This window comes from Antrostomus carolinensis, unplaced genomic scaffold (assembly GCF_000700745.2).
Source record: "Antrostomus carolinensis isolate BGI_N321 unplaced genomic scaffold, ASM70074v2 scaffold446, whole genome shotgun sequence".
Classification (NCBI taxonomy): domain Eukaryota; kingdom Metazoa; phylum Chordata; class Aves; order Caprimulgiformes; family Caprimulgidae; genus Antrostomus; species Antrostomus carolinensis.
Genome location: NW_010323724.1, coordinates 158,496 through 175,490, shown reverse-complemented (window position 1 = coordinate 175,490; position 16,995 = coordinate 158,496). Strand labels below are relative to the sequence as shown.

The window sequence follows — 16,995 nt, the reverse complement described above, 5'->3', positions numbered from 1 at the left end:
AATAGCAAAGATTTGGAAATTCTTTTAATTTCCAATGAAATATCAATGTGCCCTGCAATCTTTCCCTTTTTTATCCCTGTCTGGTAAATCTATGTCCATAAAAGTGGTTGGGTTTTTCTCTACCACTGTTCCTGCAGGGAAATCCATGGAAGCAGGATAAAATTTTCATTTCTAAAAAATGAGCCACTACCCTCCTGAAGATGTCCTGGATACTTCACAGCATCTCAAGTAGCACCATGCATCTAAACTGAGGCAACTGAATCCTACTATTAGTTGACAGATCCTACAGAGTCACTTAGCTTTCCCTGTAGCAGATACTTAAAGCTTGATGTATTTGCTCATATACAGACATCTAAAACACCCCAGGGTCAGGAGGATACCCATGCAGAGATGGCAGATATGAGAAGGGATGAAGGGGAAACTCTCTTCCTTCTAAGACAGCATCTTGAAGCCAGGTAAACACCCCAGGTCATCTCAAATTACATATTTATATGGGAGTAAATGAATCCTTCCCAAGGCATCTACTTACTGAGTCTGGCTCTGAACTAGTTAATCTAAAATCCCTTTACTAGCAATGAAAAGGAAGGGCACCACCAGGATATAATCTCATATATAAGTTATAACCGTATGTCTCATTGGTCAAGCATTGGAAGAGGCTGCCCAGGGAAGTGGTGGAGTCACCATCCCTGGAGGTGTTCAAAAAATGTGTAGATATGACACTTTAGGACATGGTTTAGTGGGCATGGTGGTGTTGGGTTGATGGTTGGACTTCATGATCTGTATTGGGTCTGGTTGAGATGGAGTTAAGTTTCCCCATAGCAGCCGTCAGAGTGCTGTGTTTTGTATTAGTAGCCAGAAAGGTGTTGATAACACACCAGTGTTTTGGTGACTGGTGAGCAGTGCTAGTACAGCACCAAGGCTGGCTCTCCAACATTCCGTCTCTCCCCTGCAGTAGGCTGGGGTGGGGAAGGCCTTGAGAGGGGACACAGCCAAGACAGCTGGCCCAAACTGACCAAGAGATATTCCATACCATATGACGTCTACTCAGAAATAAAAGCAAGGAGAATGGAGGGGGAAGGGGGTTGCATTCGTTATTTACGTTTGTCCTCCAGAGTAACCGCTACACATACAGAAGCCCTGCTTCCCAGGAAGTGGCCAAACATTGTCTGCTGATGGGAAGTAGAGAACAAATATTTTGTTCTTCTTTTGCTTCAGTGTGAGCAGCTTTGCTTTGCTTCTATTAAACTGCCTTTGTCTCTGTGAAGGGGGTGATAGAGCAGCTTGGTGGGCACCTGGCATTCAGCCAAGGTCACCCCACCACATGATCTCAGATGTCTTTTCTAACCTTAGTGATTCTATGATTGTAAAGAGGACTGCTGAGTTAGATGGCTCCAGGTTCCTGTCAGGTCTTTGAGAGTTTTCTACAACTCTGCATTGAAGTCCAGTTAATGTGGCTGGACTACAGCTGCACAGAGCTGGTAAGATATGAACCAGGGGCCTCTGCACCATGGTCTCTCACATATCCAGTTCTGGCTTAGTAACAACCCATCTGCTCCTCACTGTCAATAGATTCATGGCATCTCACAAGGACTAAGGTTTAATTAAACTATACTTGCAGTGAGGGCTTCCATATGCATGTGCTAGATCAGCTGGGAAAGATTCAGATGGACACCGCTTCTGTTGGGTATGGGGCATCCCTTGTAAACCATGCTGTGCAATAGCAGTGTATTTAGGAGACAGACAAAGGTAGAAATCCTCTCATGAGAGATGCAAGAATAATCTTTTTTTTTTTTTTTCCACTTCTGACTTGTCCAAAGAACAGATGCAATCAAACAAGTTTTTAAATGAATACTCGTCTGCATACACTACACTCCAGCAAAGAGCACCACAAAACCACAGAACTGGTTTTGTCACCTGCAGGATTGTACAAGCACAGACAGAGAAGACAGAAAATTACTGGAGATATGCAGGAGGGAAAAAACAAACAAACACAATTTCACAAGGGCCATGTGTTGCTACGCTATGTGGTTCCCTGGTCTTCCATTCATTCCAAGGTCATATTAAAAGACATCCCCTTTCTTCCTTGTTAGCTTTGAAGACCTTACCTATGCCTAATCAGCTCACCTACTACTGATTTTCTCTTCACCACCTTTTCTTAGCTGTTCCTAGTCATTCAAACGGTTTCCCTGTGACCTTACACCAAAGCTGAGGAAAATTATTTGAGCTAGCAATAAATTTATCCAACAACACAGTTTAAGCATTGGAGAGGTTACATATGATGACAGGCTGACTTTAGCAAATAGTTTTAACAAAAGAAATAAAACAGGAAGGGAGATTACAGAAAGGTCCAAATATTTCCTTTTTTATTTTCAAAATATTATTTTAGCTTTTAATTTCAAAACAACATATTTTTTGAAAAGTAGTGCATATTTTAAAAATTAATGAATAAACAATGTGAAAACTAAACAAAAGGTGTCATTGTAGAAGAGAAATGTTTAGATGAATGAAAACAAGTTTAGAATTATTTTTTCCTTGCTTACAAGAATCACCAGGATCATAAAATCTGTTTTGGGCTGACTCAAAATTCTTCTTGACTATTATTCAGTAAGGCCTCCAAAGTGACAAATCTGTTATTGCTGACTGTTAATTATCTATGGATTGATTATCCAAGCTGTGGATTAACTTTGCCAGGAGTGTAGACAGAGACAAGGCAGCTCTGCCCATACCCACTCTGGTGCTGAATCTCTGGGAGGACAAGCTGGGAATTTCAGAAGTAATGTCATATATCATCTCCTGTGTGTTGGGAAACACAGTGCTAAACCACTGACTAACCCAATACGTGCTCACCTGTGCTTTTCCTTTATCCAGATACCATCCCTCCCTCCTGCTCACCTATCCCTATAGATAGCTAAGATTTTAATTAATTCATATCTCTTGACTTTGCATGTTATGAAAATAGCAACATATATCAAAGCTCAGTTAGAAACTTCTCTGTCCCCTGTGAGGCAGATCTACTGTCTCTGCCTTGGTTTGTTTTTTTTTTTCTTTGCCACTGTATAGACAGGTCTGCAAAGTATTTTATGATGAGTTTTGACATGCAAGATCACAACTGCTATTTCAAGAAACCCAGTGTGAGTGTCACAGTTCACTTTAGTCTGTCTCTGGTCACACCTTGAAGCTTCTCCTGACTGTGACATGCATGGGGTTTTGGAACAACATAGAAACCCAGATAAGGGGAGATAGAAGGGAACAGTTACCCCAACACAGTTACGTTTGGGCCAACATTACAATAGTCATAGCTACCTGGGAGAGCATGCCCTATGTTGGAAGGAGAGACATCAGAAAGAAACACGCCGTCCCCTATCACATTGGGATCAAACACTCTTGGCCGCAGTGGAAAATGTGGCTTCTGAAATCCTTGGTAATTGGTTGGTCTTGGCTGGGTTTCATGCAGAAGCTTCTTGGGAACTGAAAGAGAGAAGCAAGAAGAGCGCAGTTGTTAGAATGAGTTATTTCATCTGGTCAGAACGAGAATTATCACATTACACTATGGGCTCAGCTGATACTTAATTATACCATGGGCAGACCAAACAGACACTCATTTACCACTGTGATGAACGCTCTACAAATGCCAGCACTGAGACAGTCAATGAGAGAACGTTGGAAACTATAAAGTGATTAAGATACTGTTTATTTACAATTAAGCTTTGAGACTACACTAAGGGTCAGATTCAGACAGTTTATTTAGACCCCATCTTAGAAACTGAAATGCCTAGTAAGCCAGCCTTTGGCCTCAGCCCTAAGCTTCAGAGTACTCCAGACAGACACCTCTGTTCTTACCCCAATAGCAGGCTGGGCAGGATGCCCCATACCAGTGGGGACTATCAGGTATGCCTGACTTGCTGCCGCTCTCCAGCCATCAAGTTGCTGGCTCAAGACTGAACATCACAAGTTTCTGTCCTCTCTGGATTCACAAAACCAGCCTCTGGAGGATGTTGTTTATGTGAAACCATAAAGCTTCAATCAACCATCACAAAAGTAAGAAACCCAATCTGTAAGAAACCCTCCCCATCCAATGAGATCTAAAATACACTGTTTGCCATGGAGCTTTAGGTTTTAACTAAGCTGGGAAAGGCTCATTCTCCATTCCCACCGTTCTGAGGAGGGTGAAGACTCAGCTAATCCCTTCTGCTCTCTGTGTTTTGTCAGCCACAGCGTTAGCTATACGCAGGGAAGGTAGGTGAATATGTGTGACAGTTTTGTCAGAACACCTATGGTCTCTTCTTTGGACCAAAGCATGCCTTAGTAAGAAGAGTATTTTCTCCTCCTTGATGTTCCAAGGCCAGCTCTTCAGCTGTACATTCAGGTAAAGAAATCAAAGTCCATGTAGCTACTTCAGCGTACACCCACTGAAGGTGAATCCACACAATAAATTCACTAATTTGCCCTGCAGGGACAAAGCAGTATGTCATTTATGGCGCTGAACTAGTTTGCTGCCTCAGCCATGGCCAAGACCTGAGGCTATTTCAGAGCAAAGTGCTTTTCCATACAAAGAGAAAAAACACATATACAGTCCATTCTGCTCAGAAATTAGAGGAATAGAGTGATGAAAGACAAAATAAAGAAATTAAAATTTCCAGAGGAGAAAGATTTATCTTCCCTGTCAGTGACTGTATACGAAGATATACATAAAAGCACCATTGCAGACAACCAAGACTTTAGTGTGTTAAAGACACAAACTGCTAAGAACTAGGCACAAGTTCATTAGACCCACAAATACCCCGAGAGAAGAGTTCTGGGATGCTCAGCTCTCCTTTCTCCAAGTCTAACGGCACCTGCTTCTCTTGTCCCAAGTAATTTGCTACCTTCTAATGCCTCAGTTTCCCCACTGCTCCATTGTTGTTTGTGCTATCTCTCATCTTCACTTTTCACATGGGCGTAAAGAAGCGTAATTAAAAATGCAAAGCACTTTGAGATCCTTGGCACAAGCATGAAGGAGGACTTGGAAAAAGTGCAACCCTGGAACAGAAAGGAAATTCCTGCCTGCCCCCTGCAGCTAATCAGCTGCCAAGATGGAGTATGAGATTTAATCACGCCTATTAAATTTGCCTGCATAACTACAAATATTACTGGTGGGGGAAGTGATCCAACCACCTTGTTTACATTGTGTTCAACTTACTGTCTTTGCTGAGGCAAAGAAAATTGTAACTATATTTACTGACTGACCTCCTATATTAGTCTGCCAAGGTATCAGCACTGAAGTTCTCGCATTGTTAGTAGAGTCATACCAGGTCAGGAAACAGACATAAAATCCCCACAGCTTCTGAATATCAAAAAGCTGGCACAGCAGTTTCTAGTGAAACCTAAATTGGCAACTGTCCTCTGATGAGAAGGCAGCAAAAGAAACACATCCCTTGTTAAAAACCACACAGAAGCAAGACAGATACCTGTGCCAGAGAAATGTCTGGGGAGGAGGTAGGTAGAACAGAGTTTATCCTGCAAACCACACAGTGAGAGAGAATTGCAATTCTACCTGCCTAATTTGAGGCACCCAACGGGACCCAATATTGAGAGGGCACAGGGCTCAGCACCCTCCAAAAATAAAAACCCTTTTTGCTGCATCTCAGGCTGAGGTCCTGAAAGGCATTTAAAAGACATGAGTCAGTTTTCCCTCACACACCTCTCATCCAAACTGCATCCTAGTAACCTGTTGATATGCCTCCAATAAAGAAAATGAAGGAAAAGGAACACAGAAACATTTTTTTAGCAGATTTGGGGTAGCCTTTCATGTTTCAGACTGGCTCTTCTTCATAAATACCTCCTTTCACCTCCCAGTATTCATGGCCACTTCTGGGGTGGAACACAGATTGGGTGGAATTGCATTTTTCTTTGAAAAAGTGACACCACCAGCCACTTAAACATTTGAGCCAAATGGGGCAAGAAACATAATCTTTTTCCTAAATACATCCAGGGAATAGAGCTTTATTCAGTATCTGTGCCACCACCACTGTGAATGCCACCTATGGAACTGGGAAAGGAGTCAGGGTAAAGCAAAACAGCACTAACAACAGCATCCCAAGTAAAAGTGGAGTTGGAGAATTATTCAGAGGGAAGCACTCATAAAGACTATTTATTGTCACAGCACCTTAATGGAGGGTAGTGTTATTATCCATTTGGGATAGCTGAGGAAGTAAGATAAGTACCAAGTAGGCATTTGGTGCCTAAAAACGTAGGATGCTATGAAGAGAGATTCCCAAAAGCAAGCACGTGCTTAACATCTCTGATTAGCATGCACTTTGGTAGTTTCAAAAATCCTAAGAGGTGCTCGTCTTTATTTCAGCAGCTAAACCCCTTTAAAACTCTGGAAGCAACTTAGTGCAACACAGGATGTCTACAGTACGTGAACCTAAGACTTTTCCGTTTCAAGGGACCATTTTTCTCTGTGGACTCCATAAATATCTTGAGGACATTTTGCCAGGAAGGGCCTATCTTGGCAGAGAGTAAATAGAGCAACAACACACAGCAAGTCTGTTCTTTTTCTAGTTTATACAATGCTAAACCAATACACAGCATAGATAGCTTGATTTAGAAAGACAGTAAAATGGAAAGGCTTTCTCAAGTGCAAAACACCTCACAGTTTCCAGTTAGCTTCTGTGTGGCAGCCAACTCCACAAGAAAGTTTAAACATCTGGTTCCTTTGAAATTCTCTCCTTAAGTTCTCTGGAGAGGAGTGCCTCTGACACAAAGCATGGCATGAACTGAAGCAAGGTGTCAAGAAAAGTTATTTATGATTAAAACCACCAAAAAAAAAGTACCTGGGATTTTAGTCTTATCTCAGTATTAAGCACAAAAATCCTGGCAGGGAAGGGCTGGCACTTGGCCTGCTCCATTCAATCAAGCAGAGAAGTTAAAGCAACTCAGTCAGCAGAACAACTGATATATGTGGACAAGAGGGGAAGAAACAGGACCTTCAATCAAAGCATGAAAACACCTGATAGTCACGATCCCTACACCTTGAAATGCACATGAGAAATGAGCTGGGATCATCCGGAAGAGAGAAGCTGAGTTGTTGTGGGGACCTTCAGTCTCTCAGGGTGTAGCAATCAACATTGAGATATGGGTATTTATTCAAATGATAAAATTCTCTGGTAACTTGGCCGGGAAGCTGCGCAGTGCAGGCAGAGGTGTATTCAAATTTGGGCCCCTCACTATAAGAAAGACATGGAGGCCCTGGAGCATGGCCAAAGAAAAGCAATGAAGCTGGTGAAGGGTCTGGAGCACATGTCTTATGAGGATGGCTGAAGGAACTGGAATTGTTTAGTCTGGAGAAGAGGAGGTTCGGGGAGACCTTATCACTCTCTACAACTACCTGAAAGGAGGGTGTAGAGAGGTGGGGTGGGTCTCTTCTCCCAGGTAACAAGTGATGGGACAAGAGGTAATGGCTTCAAGTTATGCCAGGGGAGGTTCAGGTTGGATATTAGGAAAAATTTCTTCTCCAAAAGAGTGGTCAGGCATTGGAACAGGCTGCTGAGGGAAGTGGCAGAGTCACCATCTCTGGAGGTGTTCAAGAAAAGTGTGGATGTAGCACTTAGGGATATAGTTTAGTGGACATGGTGGTGTTGGGTTGATGGTTGGATTCGATTGTGTGATTTCAGGCTGACAAGCCATGCTCCACCACCCACCCCAGTGTCCAACTCTGGTATCACCACACGGACTCCACGTGAGCCAGGACTTGATCTGGAGAGCGAAGTGTCACCATAGCTGTGACACTCCATGAAGGCACCTACAGAAGGCGATTCAAGGTTATAAACCTGCAAGGGAGCTCTTGGATCAGCAGGTTCATTCCTCTGCCATTAAAGGTTTCAAGTCTTTATATAATCTCTCTGTGTCTATAAGCAGCCCTGGCTACCAGCTCCCACTGCTCATCTGTCTGAACAACATCATGCTCACCACAATTTATACCAGTTCCCAGCCCAAGATTTGCAATATGCATTTGCATTGAATTAATGGTATCAATCCCACAACAAAACCTCACCCCCACTGCCTGCCAGCTTCTCTCCTGCAGGAACAAGGACAAAGGGAAAACAAAGCTGGAGTGTGCAGCTTTGGCAGAGCAGACCCATAAGATTCAAGTACAAGCAACCGACAGGACTGTGTGAAAAGACACACGCTGGTGCTGCTGACAGTGTATATTTGCAGATATTTGTACTTGGTAGAGGGTCCTTCTGCTGGGACTTTTACACAACCCCTCCCTTTTGTGGCCAGAAAACTGAGGGCTGATGAAAAGAAAAAGTTACTGTGCCTACAAGCAGCAAAATTCTGAATTAAAGTGCTAAGAGATGGGAAAGGGCAGCTGATACCTCACCTCTGATCATCAAGATAATTTGCTGTGTTTTCTACTATTTTCATCTATCTAGTTTTAAATACTCCAGTCTTGGGGGTTCGGCCAATTTCCATAAGAGATTATTTTGCAGAGGAATATTGCTCTTTCTGAAGCATTCTGAGTGTTTCAATTTAAGCAGATATATTATTTTTCTAATCAAAACATTTGACTGCTATAGCCCTCAAATTTTACAGATGGGGAATTGGCTCATGGACAGAGTTTTGAAAGTGTTTGAATATCAAAATGAGGGAGCCTGTGCCAAAGAAAGGAAATAAATTCAGGCTCCCTATATTTCAACCTCAAACACAAACCATCCCTTCTCTTTGCTAATTTGACTTTTTGGTGTTTCCTGATGCTTGCTTAGTCCTTCAGTGTCTTCCACTCCCAGGATCCTATTATCCCCTGACCTCCATCTTCGCTACTTACACAGGTCAGTCAACTAGAAAGGAGATCAATGAAAGCTCAGTTTTAAAAACATACAGATGGGGGTTTGTCATTCTCTAGTCCTCTGCTACATACTCACTTGTGCATTTCCAGCCCATAACGTTTATTCTGAAAGCTCAGTATGATTAAAGCAGATCTGCAGGACCTTCAGCAAATCCTCCTGTGAATGCTCGAAGCAGAGTGCAATTTGAACAAAACATGACTCTCTTACCATTGAAAATTACAACCAAGCCTTTTATCTGGGCAGGTTGAGGCCAGGAACTGTTGATGCTTAACATACTTTTTAAACAAAAAAAAAATCCTACTGTGAGTAAACACCCAGTATAAACTACTGCAGGTCTTTAGAGGTAGCAGCTCTGAAGGATTTTTGTTTGAGATTTGAAAACGCACAGCATCCAGCCAGAAATGGGAATATTCATGTTTCTAAATTATTACAAAAAAGCAATTCCTTAGCACATATGTAAGGTATATGGCTCTCAGATTGCAGAATTAAAGTGTTTTATGTGCTGTAAAACCTAAATTCACTAAGCAGTCAGTCAACAATATCTATTAAAATAATGGATTTTGGCTGTGTCAGACCACAAAATATCACAATACAATCACAGAGCAAGAAGGAAAAGTCCCATATGTAAGAGAACTCTACACTTGGTGACAACAGTAAAACCACTGTGTAGCTGGAAACAAGGAGGTGGGAGATGCTAATTAGATTAACAAAAGTAAATTGAGGGACAGCCTACTCCCCTGGCTTTTTCCCAAGGGTCTCGGCCATGGCCAAGGAGCATGTTGAAAGCTTTCCAGCTGTCTGTGCCCTCATCTAGCTCAGTGCTGTATGTGCTCCTTTCAAGTGACTAAAATCCCATTTGCATCACATGGCAAGAGGTTTTGCCTCTTCTTGTGATCATATATGTCATGTCAGATAACCAAAGCCTAACTTCACTTCCTGCCCTGCCACCAGACATTCCCACTTCATCTGATAGGGCAGCTTTTTGGTCAGATGTATGTATAATCACTTGATAGGAGACAGTCAGATCCTACAGCTCTCAAACATCTCCATGAGCAGCTGGATGGCCTGAGCATCCCCATGTAAAAGTCTGAGTGCACTGGACATCAACTCTATGCCTTGGCTGCAAAGCCATATCGTATCTCTGGGCATTCTATGTCATATTTAGAGTAAAAGTATAATATAGTTTACACTAAAGTATAAAGTGTCACAGGAAACAGTGGGAGGTGTGAAGGGACTTTGTGCAACAGAACGTAAGTCTGAAAACTGGGATTTGATCAACAGGTTGCCACGACAAATCTTCACTCTCACAAGAGAAAACAGCAGAAGTTTAATGAACACAAATGGTCAAGAGCTCAGCTTTCCATCTCCTTGAGTCATTTTAAAAAGGGAATTTTTTTCACCCAGCATCAATATGTTCTACAATGCTGAAACTGAATACAAAACCAAGAGAAAGAGGGAGTTACTCAGCTGCAGGCGTCTTCCCTGTGCGGTGGTTCCAAACCACAGATAACAAGGAAGTGACTCATGCCAATTACAGTATGTCCACTTCCAAGCACCACACAGAAATCAAGGGAGACTGTCTGGGAAAATAGCCCTGTCATAACAAAGCCACCTACACCTCCCCAAGCCCACAGCCTGCACCAGGGCCCTCCTCTCCTGCCCCTCCCTTCAGACACTGCCCAAAGCAGAAATCTGTCTCTTCTGCTGGTGATTTTTGGGCTGGTGGGAAATGGTACAAGCTGGGATGCCTGACACAACTCATACAAATTTGTGGAGCACTCTGCCAAGACTGCTTCTGAGGCAGCCCAGATGCTTTGCTCTTTACTGCGTCTTCTGACAGCAGCTAACTACAGCAAGGTTGTACAATAAGAATATAAATATAACACAGACAACCTTTTATCTTGTTTGGTCTTCACAGAAAAGGAGATGTTTATCCTTGTCCCATGCAGCTACAATCAGAGAAGTGACTTCAGAAGTAGAAGCATTTCCAGAAACAGAGCCCATGCAACAAAAATTAGCTCAGTCTCACTGTTCCTCCCAGTGAAATCTCCTGCAGGTACGTGGCTCTGTGATGTGAGAGGTTTTAGGAGATGAAGGTACCATGGTACATCTCCAACTGAGACCTTCCATGGGGCAGAGATAGACACAAGCACTTCTCCCTACCAACTTCTCCCCCTCTTGCACAGGGCTGCAGAACACCTTCCCCTGCTTTCTCCTATTTCTGCCTGTCTAGAAACACAATAATCTTATTGGAAGTTCCAGTTCACCTAATCTGGGCACTCAACCCATGCATGCCCTGTAGGTACCTAATGAAGAAGTCCTCTTTAAATAAGCTAAGTTCTTAAGCTCCCTGTATCATCAACAGTGAAAGGTGGGTGCCTTTGAAAGCCTCCAGGGGAGATTCTGTCTACTTAATTTAGGAGACTAATTAGCGATAGTTAATGAATCATAATGCTACCTTTGGATTTATTCTCCTGAGTGTATCTGAGTTAAAATCTTACAAACTGCTTCACATCTTTTGCTCTGATATTTTTCTTCTATCATCTTGAACTTTTCAAATCAGGATTTGAAGCTACAAACACCTTAATTTCTATCCAGTGGTGCATGTGCTTGATCTATCCACAGGCAGTTTTCCTCCTGCTTTCATAGCCATGAAAGTCAGTTGTTCTTCTTTCATCATCTTAAATGTAATAACAGAATATGAAGCATCTATTGCCAGCAACTCATAAATCTCCTGCTTGATGTGGCTTTTAGTCTCCAAAGGGCACAGTGGAAAGCATCGCACGCACCAGTCTGCTCCCTACATGTTCTACTTGGAAAGAAAAATGGATCAAAAGGAAGAAAGCTTTGCAAGAGATACCTGCAGATACGAAGAGTTACTTTCATCTGGTAGATTTCTGCCTGCTCCCGAAGTCATTAGAGTTCTGCATTTTCACAAGATAACGTATCTTTAGGAGAATGAGACTCAAGTTGAGGCTTGTCCAAATTCCACCATGCTCAGCTACACCTCCCATGAAATCATCTGCCAACCAGAACTGTAGGATCTCTCTAGAAGTCCATCTGCATCTAATCTCCACCAGGCCCAGAGACTATGACAGTAACTTTATACACCTGAGTGGCAGTAGTGTACTTTAGGAAATTGAGATGGGTCTGGATCAAACCATTCATGTCACCTCCAGGTGCTACTGCTAGAAGCATGGGTAACTACTACCAGCAAAGTTACTGCAGGAACAGAAATCTGTCTCAGCACTCACATATGGAGTGAGTTCAACTCTGATGAATTAAGCAACTTTCCCTTTTCTTATATATGCTGAGCATGGTATGAGTCTGACCATTCAATCACGTAGCCTCAATTCCAGAAATGGCAGCAGGCAGGGGAGAAGAAAGCCCTAATAACTACCAGGGTGCCAAGCAGGGACTGAGAGTACCTGGGAGAAGCTGCCAGTCTCCCAGACTAGGAAGGCTACAGCATGAGTCCAAGAGTCAATTTTGGGTTTCCTTTTGTTTCCAGCACACAAGGATGTCTGAATCTGGGACTTGGACCCAGACAATAGGAATTGTTCTATCATCTTGATAGGACAAGAGGAAATGGCTGCAAGTTGCACCAAGGGCAGTTTAGATTAGATATTAGGAAGATTTTTTTCCTGAAAGGCTTCTCCCTCAGGCATTGGAAGGGGTGGAGTCCCCATCCCTGGAGGGATTGAAGAGTCCTGTAGACATAGTGCTGAGGGACATGGGTTAGTCGGGGACTTGACAGTGTGAGGTTAATGATTGGACTCAATGATCTTAAAGGTCTTTTCCAGTCAAAGCAATTCTGTGATTCTCTGACCCTTTATCAGTGAAGAAGATACAGTACAGAGGACAACACAAAAAGGAGAATAAGATTAATGAGGAAGTCAGACTCATTCTTCCAGTCTTCCCTTTCTCCCTACTTGAACTGCATCTATCACATACTTGCATTGGTACTTTGCAAACCAGCCCACTTGTGAATGGATTTCTTAGGCATTATAGAGATCACTAGTTTACTGTTCTCTTCAGAGGGTAATTTAATTACAGACTGTAATTTTATGCAATGCTCTAAGTAGTTCCACTCCACTTTGGATCAATGCAGAGTAATGCTAAATTTCAGATTTTGACACAATTCCTATTTTTTCTCAACATATTCAGTCATTATAATCAAACATTTAACACTGCAAGAAAGACTTTACTATTTAAAATTACTTTTATAGTGCGGAACTCTTGTCCTTGACTTATTTAGGCTATAGAGCTTGGCAAAAAGTCTTTTGTGCACCTTATCTTTTTTCCAGGAAAATATGTGACATAATATGTGGCTCCCAGGAGGATGCTGACGGGGCAATAGGCATTGTGTGTTCAAGTGTGGCTGATCCGGAGCCATGGCATTGCTCATGCAAAGAATTGTTCACAAACAATTGCTCACAATTGCTCACCCTTCTGCTCGGGGTACCAACACATATACAAGTGGTTGCAGCCCTGCAAATTATCAGGAATCAGCTGAGTCACAGCAACCGACTGTGTAAAACTTGGGGCAAAAGATACTCCCTTAAATTTCAGTGAAAGTTATGCAAGCACTGTCAGTAAAAGCGGTCCTTGGAGGTCTGCGCTATTACATACCCGAAGGCAGTGGTTGGGTGAGTATTATGTATCAGTGAGACACTTAAATGATAGCCAGGGCAAGGATATCCAAGATAAAGGAAGGTGAAAGGGATTGAGTAAAGGGCCAGAAGCCCTGGAACACTCTGGAGCTGATGGGAAGCCATGCCAACCTCCAGCAGGGACAGAAGAGGGATGGTGAGGAAGCAGGAGCCCAGCCAGGAGGGGAAGGTACCAGGGAAAGTGAGAACATCCACAGCTACACTGCACTGCCCAAATATTGAAATAAAGAGTAAGAAGCCTCATGCTTCAGCATCTGAGCCAACAACTAGACTGATAAGATTAATCCATTATATTATATATTTTCTCCTCTGACACTACTGACTAAGATGGACATTTAGGGGATTTCTTGTTCCCATCTCTGAAGCAATGTCACCCATCCTGTAGAGTCTACAGACCACTGGTGATCTGTAAGGCATCAGAAAAGTGATCCAGAAAAAACCTAATTAAAAGAAAAATGAAAACCAACATATCCCTGGATGTTCTCCCATGGTTTGTTTCAGTGTCTGCTGGCAGACACAGCCAGGAGATGCCTCCCATCTGCTCTCCTTGTCTAATCAAAAATGTTTGTAATTACAGCAGCAAAACTATGCTGTGTAAAAAAATATTTTATTTTTACCTAAGTGCTACTTATCCAACAGTGCATGCTAGCTCTTTATCAGTTCATCAGGTTTTCCTCTCGGTAATCAAACAGCAGAGAACATAGACAACGGGCTGGAATTTTTTTCCAAAAAGCTAGCTGTGCCTTGATAACACAGGGTGAGGAATTTCATCAGAAAGCAGCAGGTAACCTCTGCCATTAGTGACTTTGTCTAGTCACATGGTTGACTTAATTTGGGAATTCCCAGGATCCCAAACTGGAAACTCCGCACCAGGGAAGGTTATCAATAGCATGGGAATAAAGACTAGGAGTGAACAAACCATATAAGGTAGCTACAGTGTTAAATGCCCTTTAGTTATATACAGATGATGCAAATTAATATTTACTGAACAAAAATGCAATTTAGTTTGAGATCCAGAATGCGATGCGGGGATCATTGGCTCCTCTTGTTCAGGACTTGGCTTATACAAGAAGCTGGGCTACACTAACAAACTTGAAATCCAAAGACCTACAAATCATGTGGCAAAACTGTTTTCAATAGAAAATCTTCTATTCACACAGTCATAACCTGTGAGACATCCTCCTTTGGGGCTGAGGCTTCCTGAGCACAGTGGAAAGTTTGAATAAAAACCCTATAGATGTTTTTGAATTATGAGTATTAAAACTCTGTTTTCTTAAAGAAGTATATTTAACTGGCAGAACCTCTCTAACACACAGCATCAGCCTTAAATTATTTGGCTTGTAGACTGTGAAAAGTTCTTTGCATGGTTTACGTATTTTTTTTTCTGGTAGAAAAACACGTAGCATGCATCATCTTGCTTCCATGCGTATCTTGAGGGAGCAGTAAAGACTGCGAGCTCAATCGTTACTACAATTGCTACTGCGAGTAACTGCCAGTTTTGTGGAACAGCAAATTACAGCCACTTTCCTGACGCCACATAAAAGCAGATACACACCATGGAAAACAATGCCAGGGTTTTGTTTTAGCCCAGCGAGGATGTTACTGAGCACCTACCTTATGCTCTTATGTAACATGCCCTGCAGCTACTTCCACCAGCGCAGTCTGGGAGCACTGGGAAAAACTGTGGGAATACAAAGTGCTGGATGTTTGTGGCAGCTTTCCAGTACTTAATACTGATTTTTTTAATTTTTTTTTTAAAGAGAACACAAGATTTTTAAAGCTAAATGTTTGTTTCTATTAGCTTCATGAAATGTTCAGCAAGGATGATATTTCAGGCACACTAGTCTGCTCTTTTCCCAACCTTCACAGTGGTAATTAAGATTCATTTATATGAATATCCCTATCTCAAATGATACCTGGATTCACAGCACCTAATTGAAGGCACTGTACCAGGATGGGAGGTAGCTAATTCATCTCTCCATCAATTATACAGATAGGCTGCCTAATCAATCAGTTTAACCACCTCAATTAGATAAACACCTGCATTAGTGCAAGTAAGGCTTTGTAAGACTGAGCTGCAAAAATACAAGTTATATATATATATATAGGTGTAGGACATTGCTGGGCAAAAGGTTTACCTCATTTATTCCAATATTAATGGGGCTAAACAATCCTGAATCAAATCTTATGCACCAATTAGTGCAGAAAATATTCCAGGGCTACTTGGGACTCTCTGGAGACCTCTCTAACAGACTAGCAGGTCTCTGACACATCCTAGTTCCTCATAATATTTGATTCACTGGAAAATGCTGACCATGTTGCCACTCCAGCCAAGCCCCAGGGAAGGCCAGCAACACTTCCTTTCTAGTGGCCTTTGCCAAGTATGGTTCAGTTTCTGCCTGTTTTGGTAGCAAGGCCCATCAACTGCCATCTCTCCTACCTCACATTTCAAAATGACTTAATTCAATCAGTTAAAAAGTGTAAATGGAGACACATCTTAATCTGCTGTGTGTTTAAAAGTGTTACTTGTTACATACTCCCTAGAAAATGCAGGTTGCTAACTCACAGCCAAGGAACTCACTTCATACTGTAACACCTCTATTTTTAGGCTTCCTTTCTGGAACTGTTAAAAAAAAATGAAGACTTTAACACATACCTTTGCTGCTAGCAACTTGAACCCAGTGCAGATCCTTTATCTGGCATGCACTCAGTTTAAGTTGCCACTTATTTCAAGTGGAATATAATGCTCTGTATTGCAGTATTTGTTCCCTCTACTGGATATCTTGAGCCCACCAACCCTGATATCTTATCATCAGATGAAAGGATTAATCCAACACAAAGAGGCTGTGAACATCTTTTGAGCAAGTAAACCTTTAACTAACACATTTCCAGGAGGTGATATAGACAGGGATGGTTTACAAGACCCTGTAAAGAGCAAAGAAACTCAGAAATACAGTCCTTCAGGGTGTTTCTGTCCCATGCTGGGATGACGCCTGTTCATATCAACAGAGAGACTGCCCATCTCTGTATAGACACATGTGGCAGAATTTGCTTGTCTCACAAATAAGAGTGGCCAGTCCTCCAAAGGAAAATGAATCCTTATCAATGCAACTGTACAGGATAAAATCTACCTCACAACTTGTTTGGGTTATAGTGACAAGATGTTATTAATTGCAGTTCCAATAACCATCCACATTATTTAAAATCTGAAGTAATCCACCTTAATTACCTTAACTCTAATAACTGCATGGGATCATAACAGTTAGAGGAGAAAAATAGTTGTTAACTTGTTGACTGCCAGATGCAGACTGCTGATAGGAGATATACCAGATATAAAAGTATTAAAACTGACCTCAGCCTGGCAGGAGAGAGCTGTGATTCATGCCCATGACTCCTAGACGCAGTGGGAGTACAAACAAATAATTGAACAAAGATCAAAACATTAGTGCTTCAGTGGAATAAGGCAGGAGATTAATCTCTTGCTTACTCAC

The 16,995-nt window shown here is 42.1% G+C and overlaps 1 protein-coding gene across 1 annotated transcript in view; it reads right to left on the bottom strand.

The window, feature by feature from the left end:
* Nucleotides 1-16,995, bottom strand: part of LOC104527036 (protein eva-1 homolog C) — a 157,876-nt gene that overhangs the window by 9,519 nt on the left and 131,362 nt on the right. Inside the window, exon 5 of the mRNA XM_010170653.1 lies at nucleotides 3,304-3,468. Coding sequence (XP_010168955.1) covers nucleotides 3,304-3,468 — 165 coding nt within the window. The remainder of the gene's footprint in view (nucleotides 1-3,303; nucleotides 3,469-16,995) is intronic.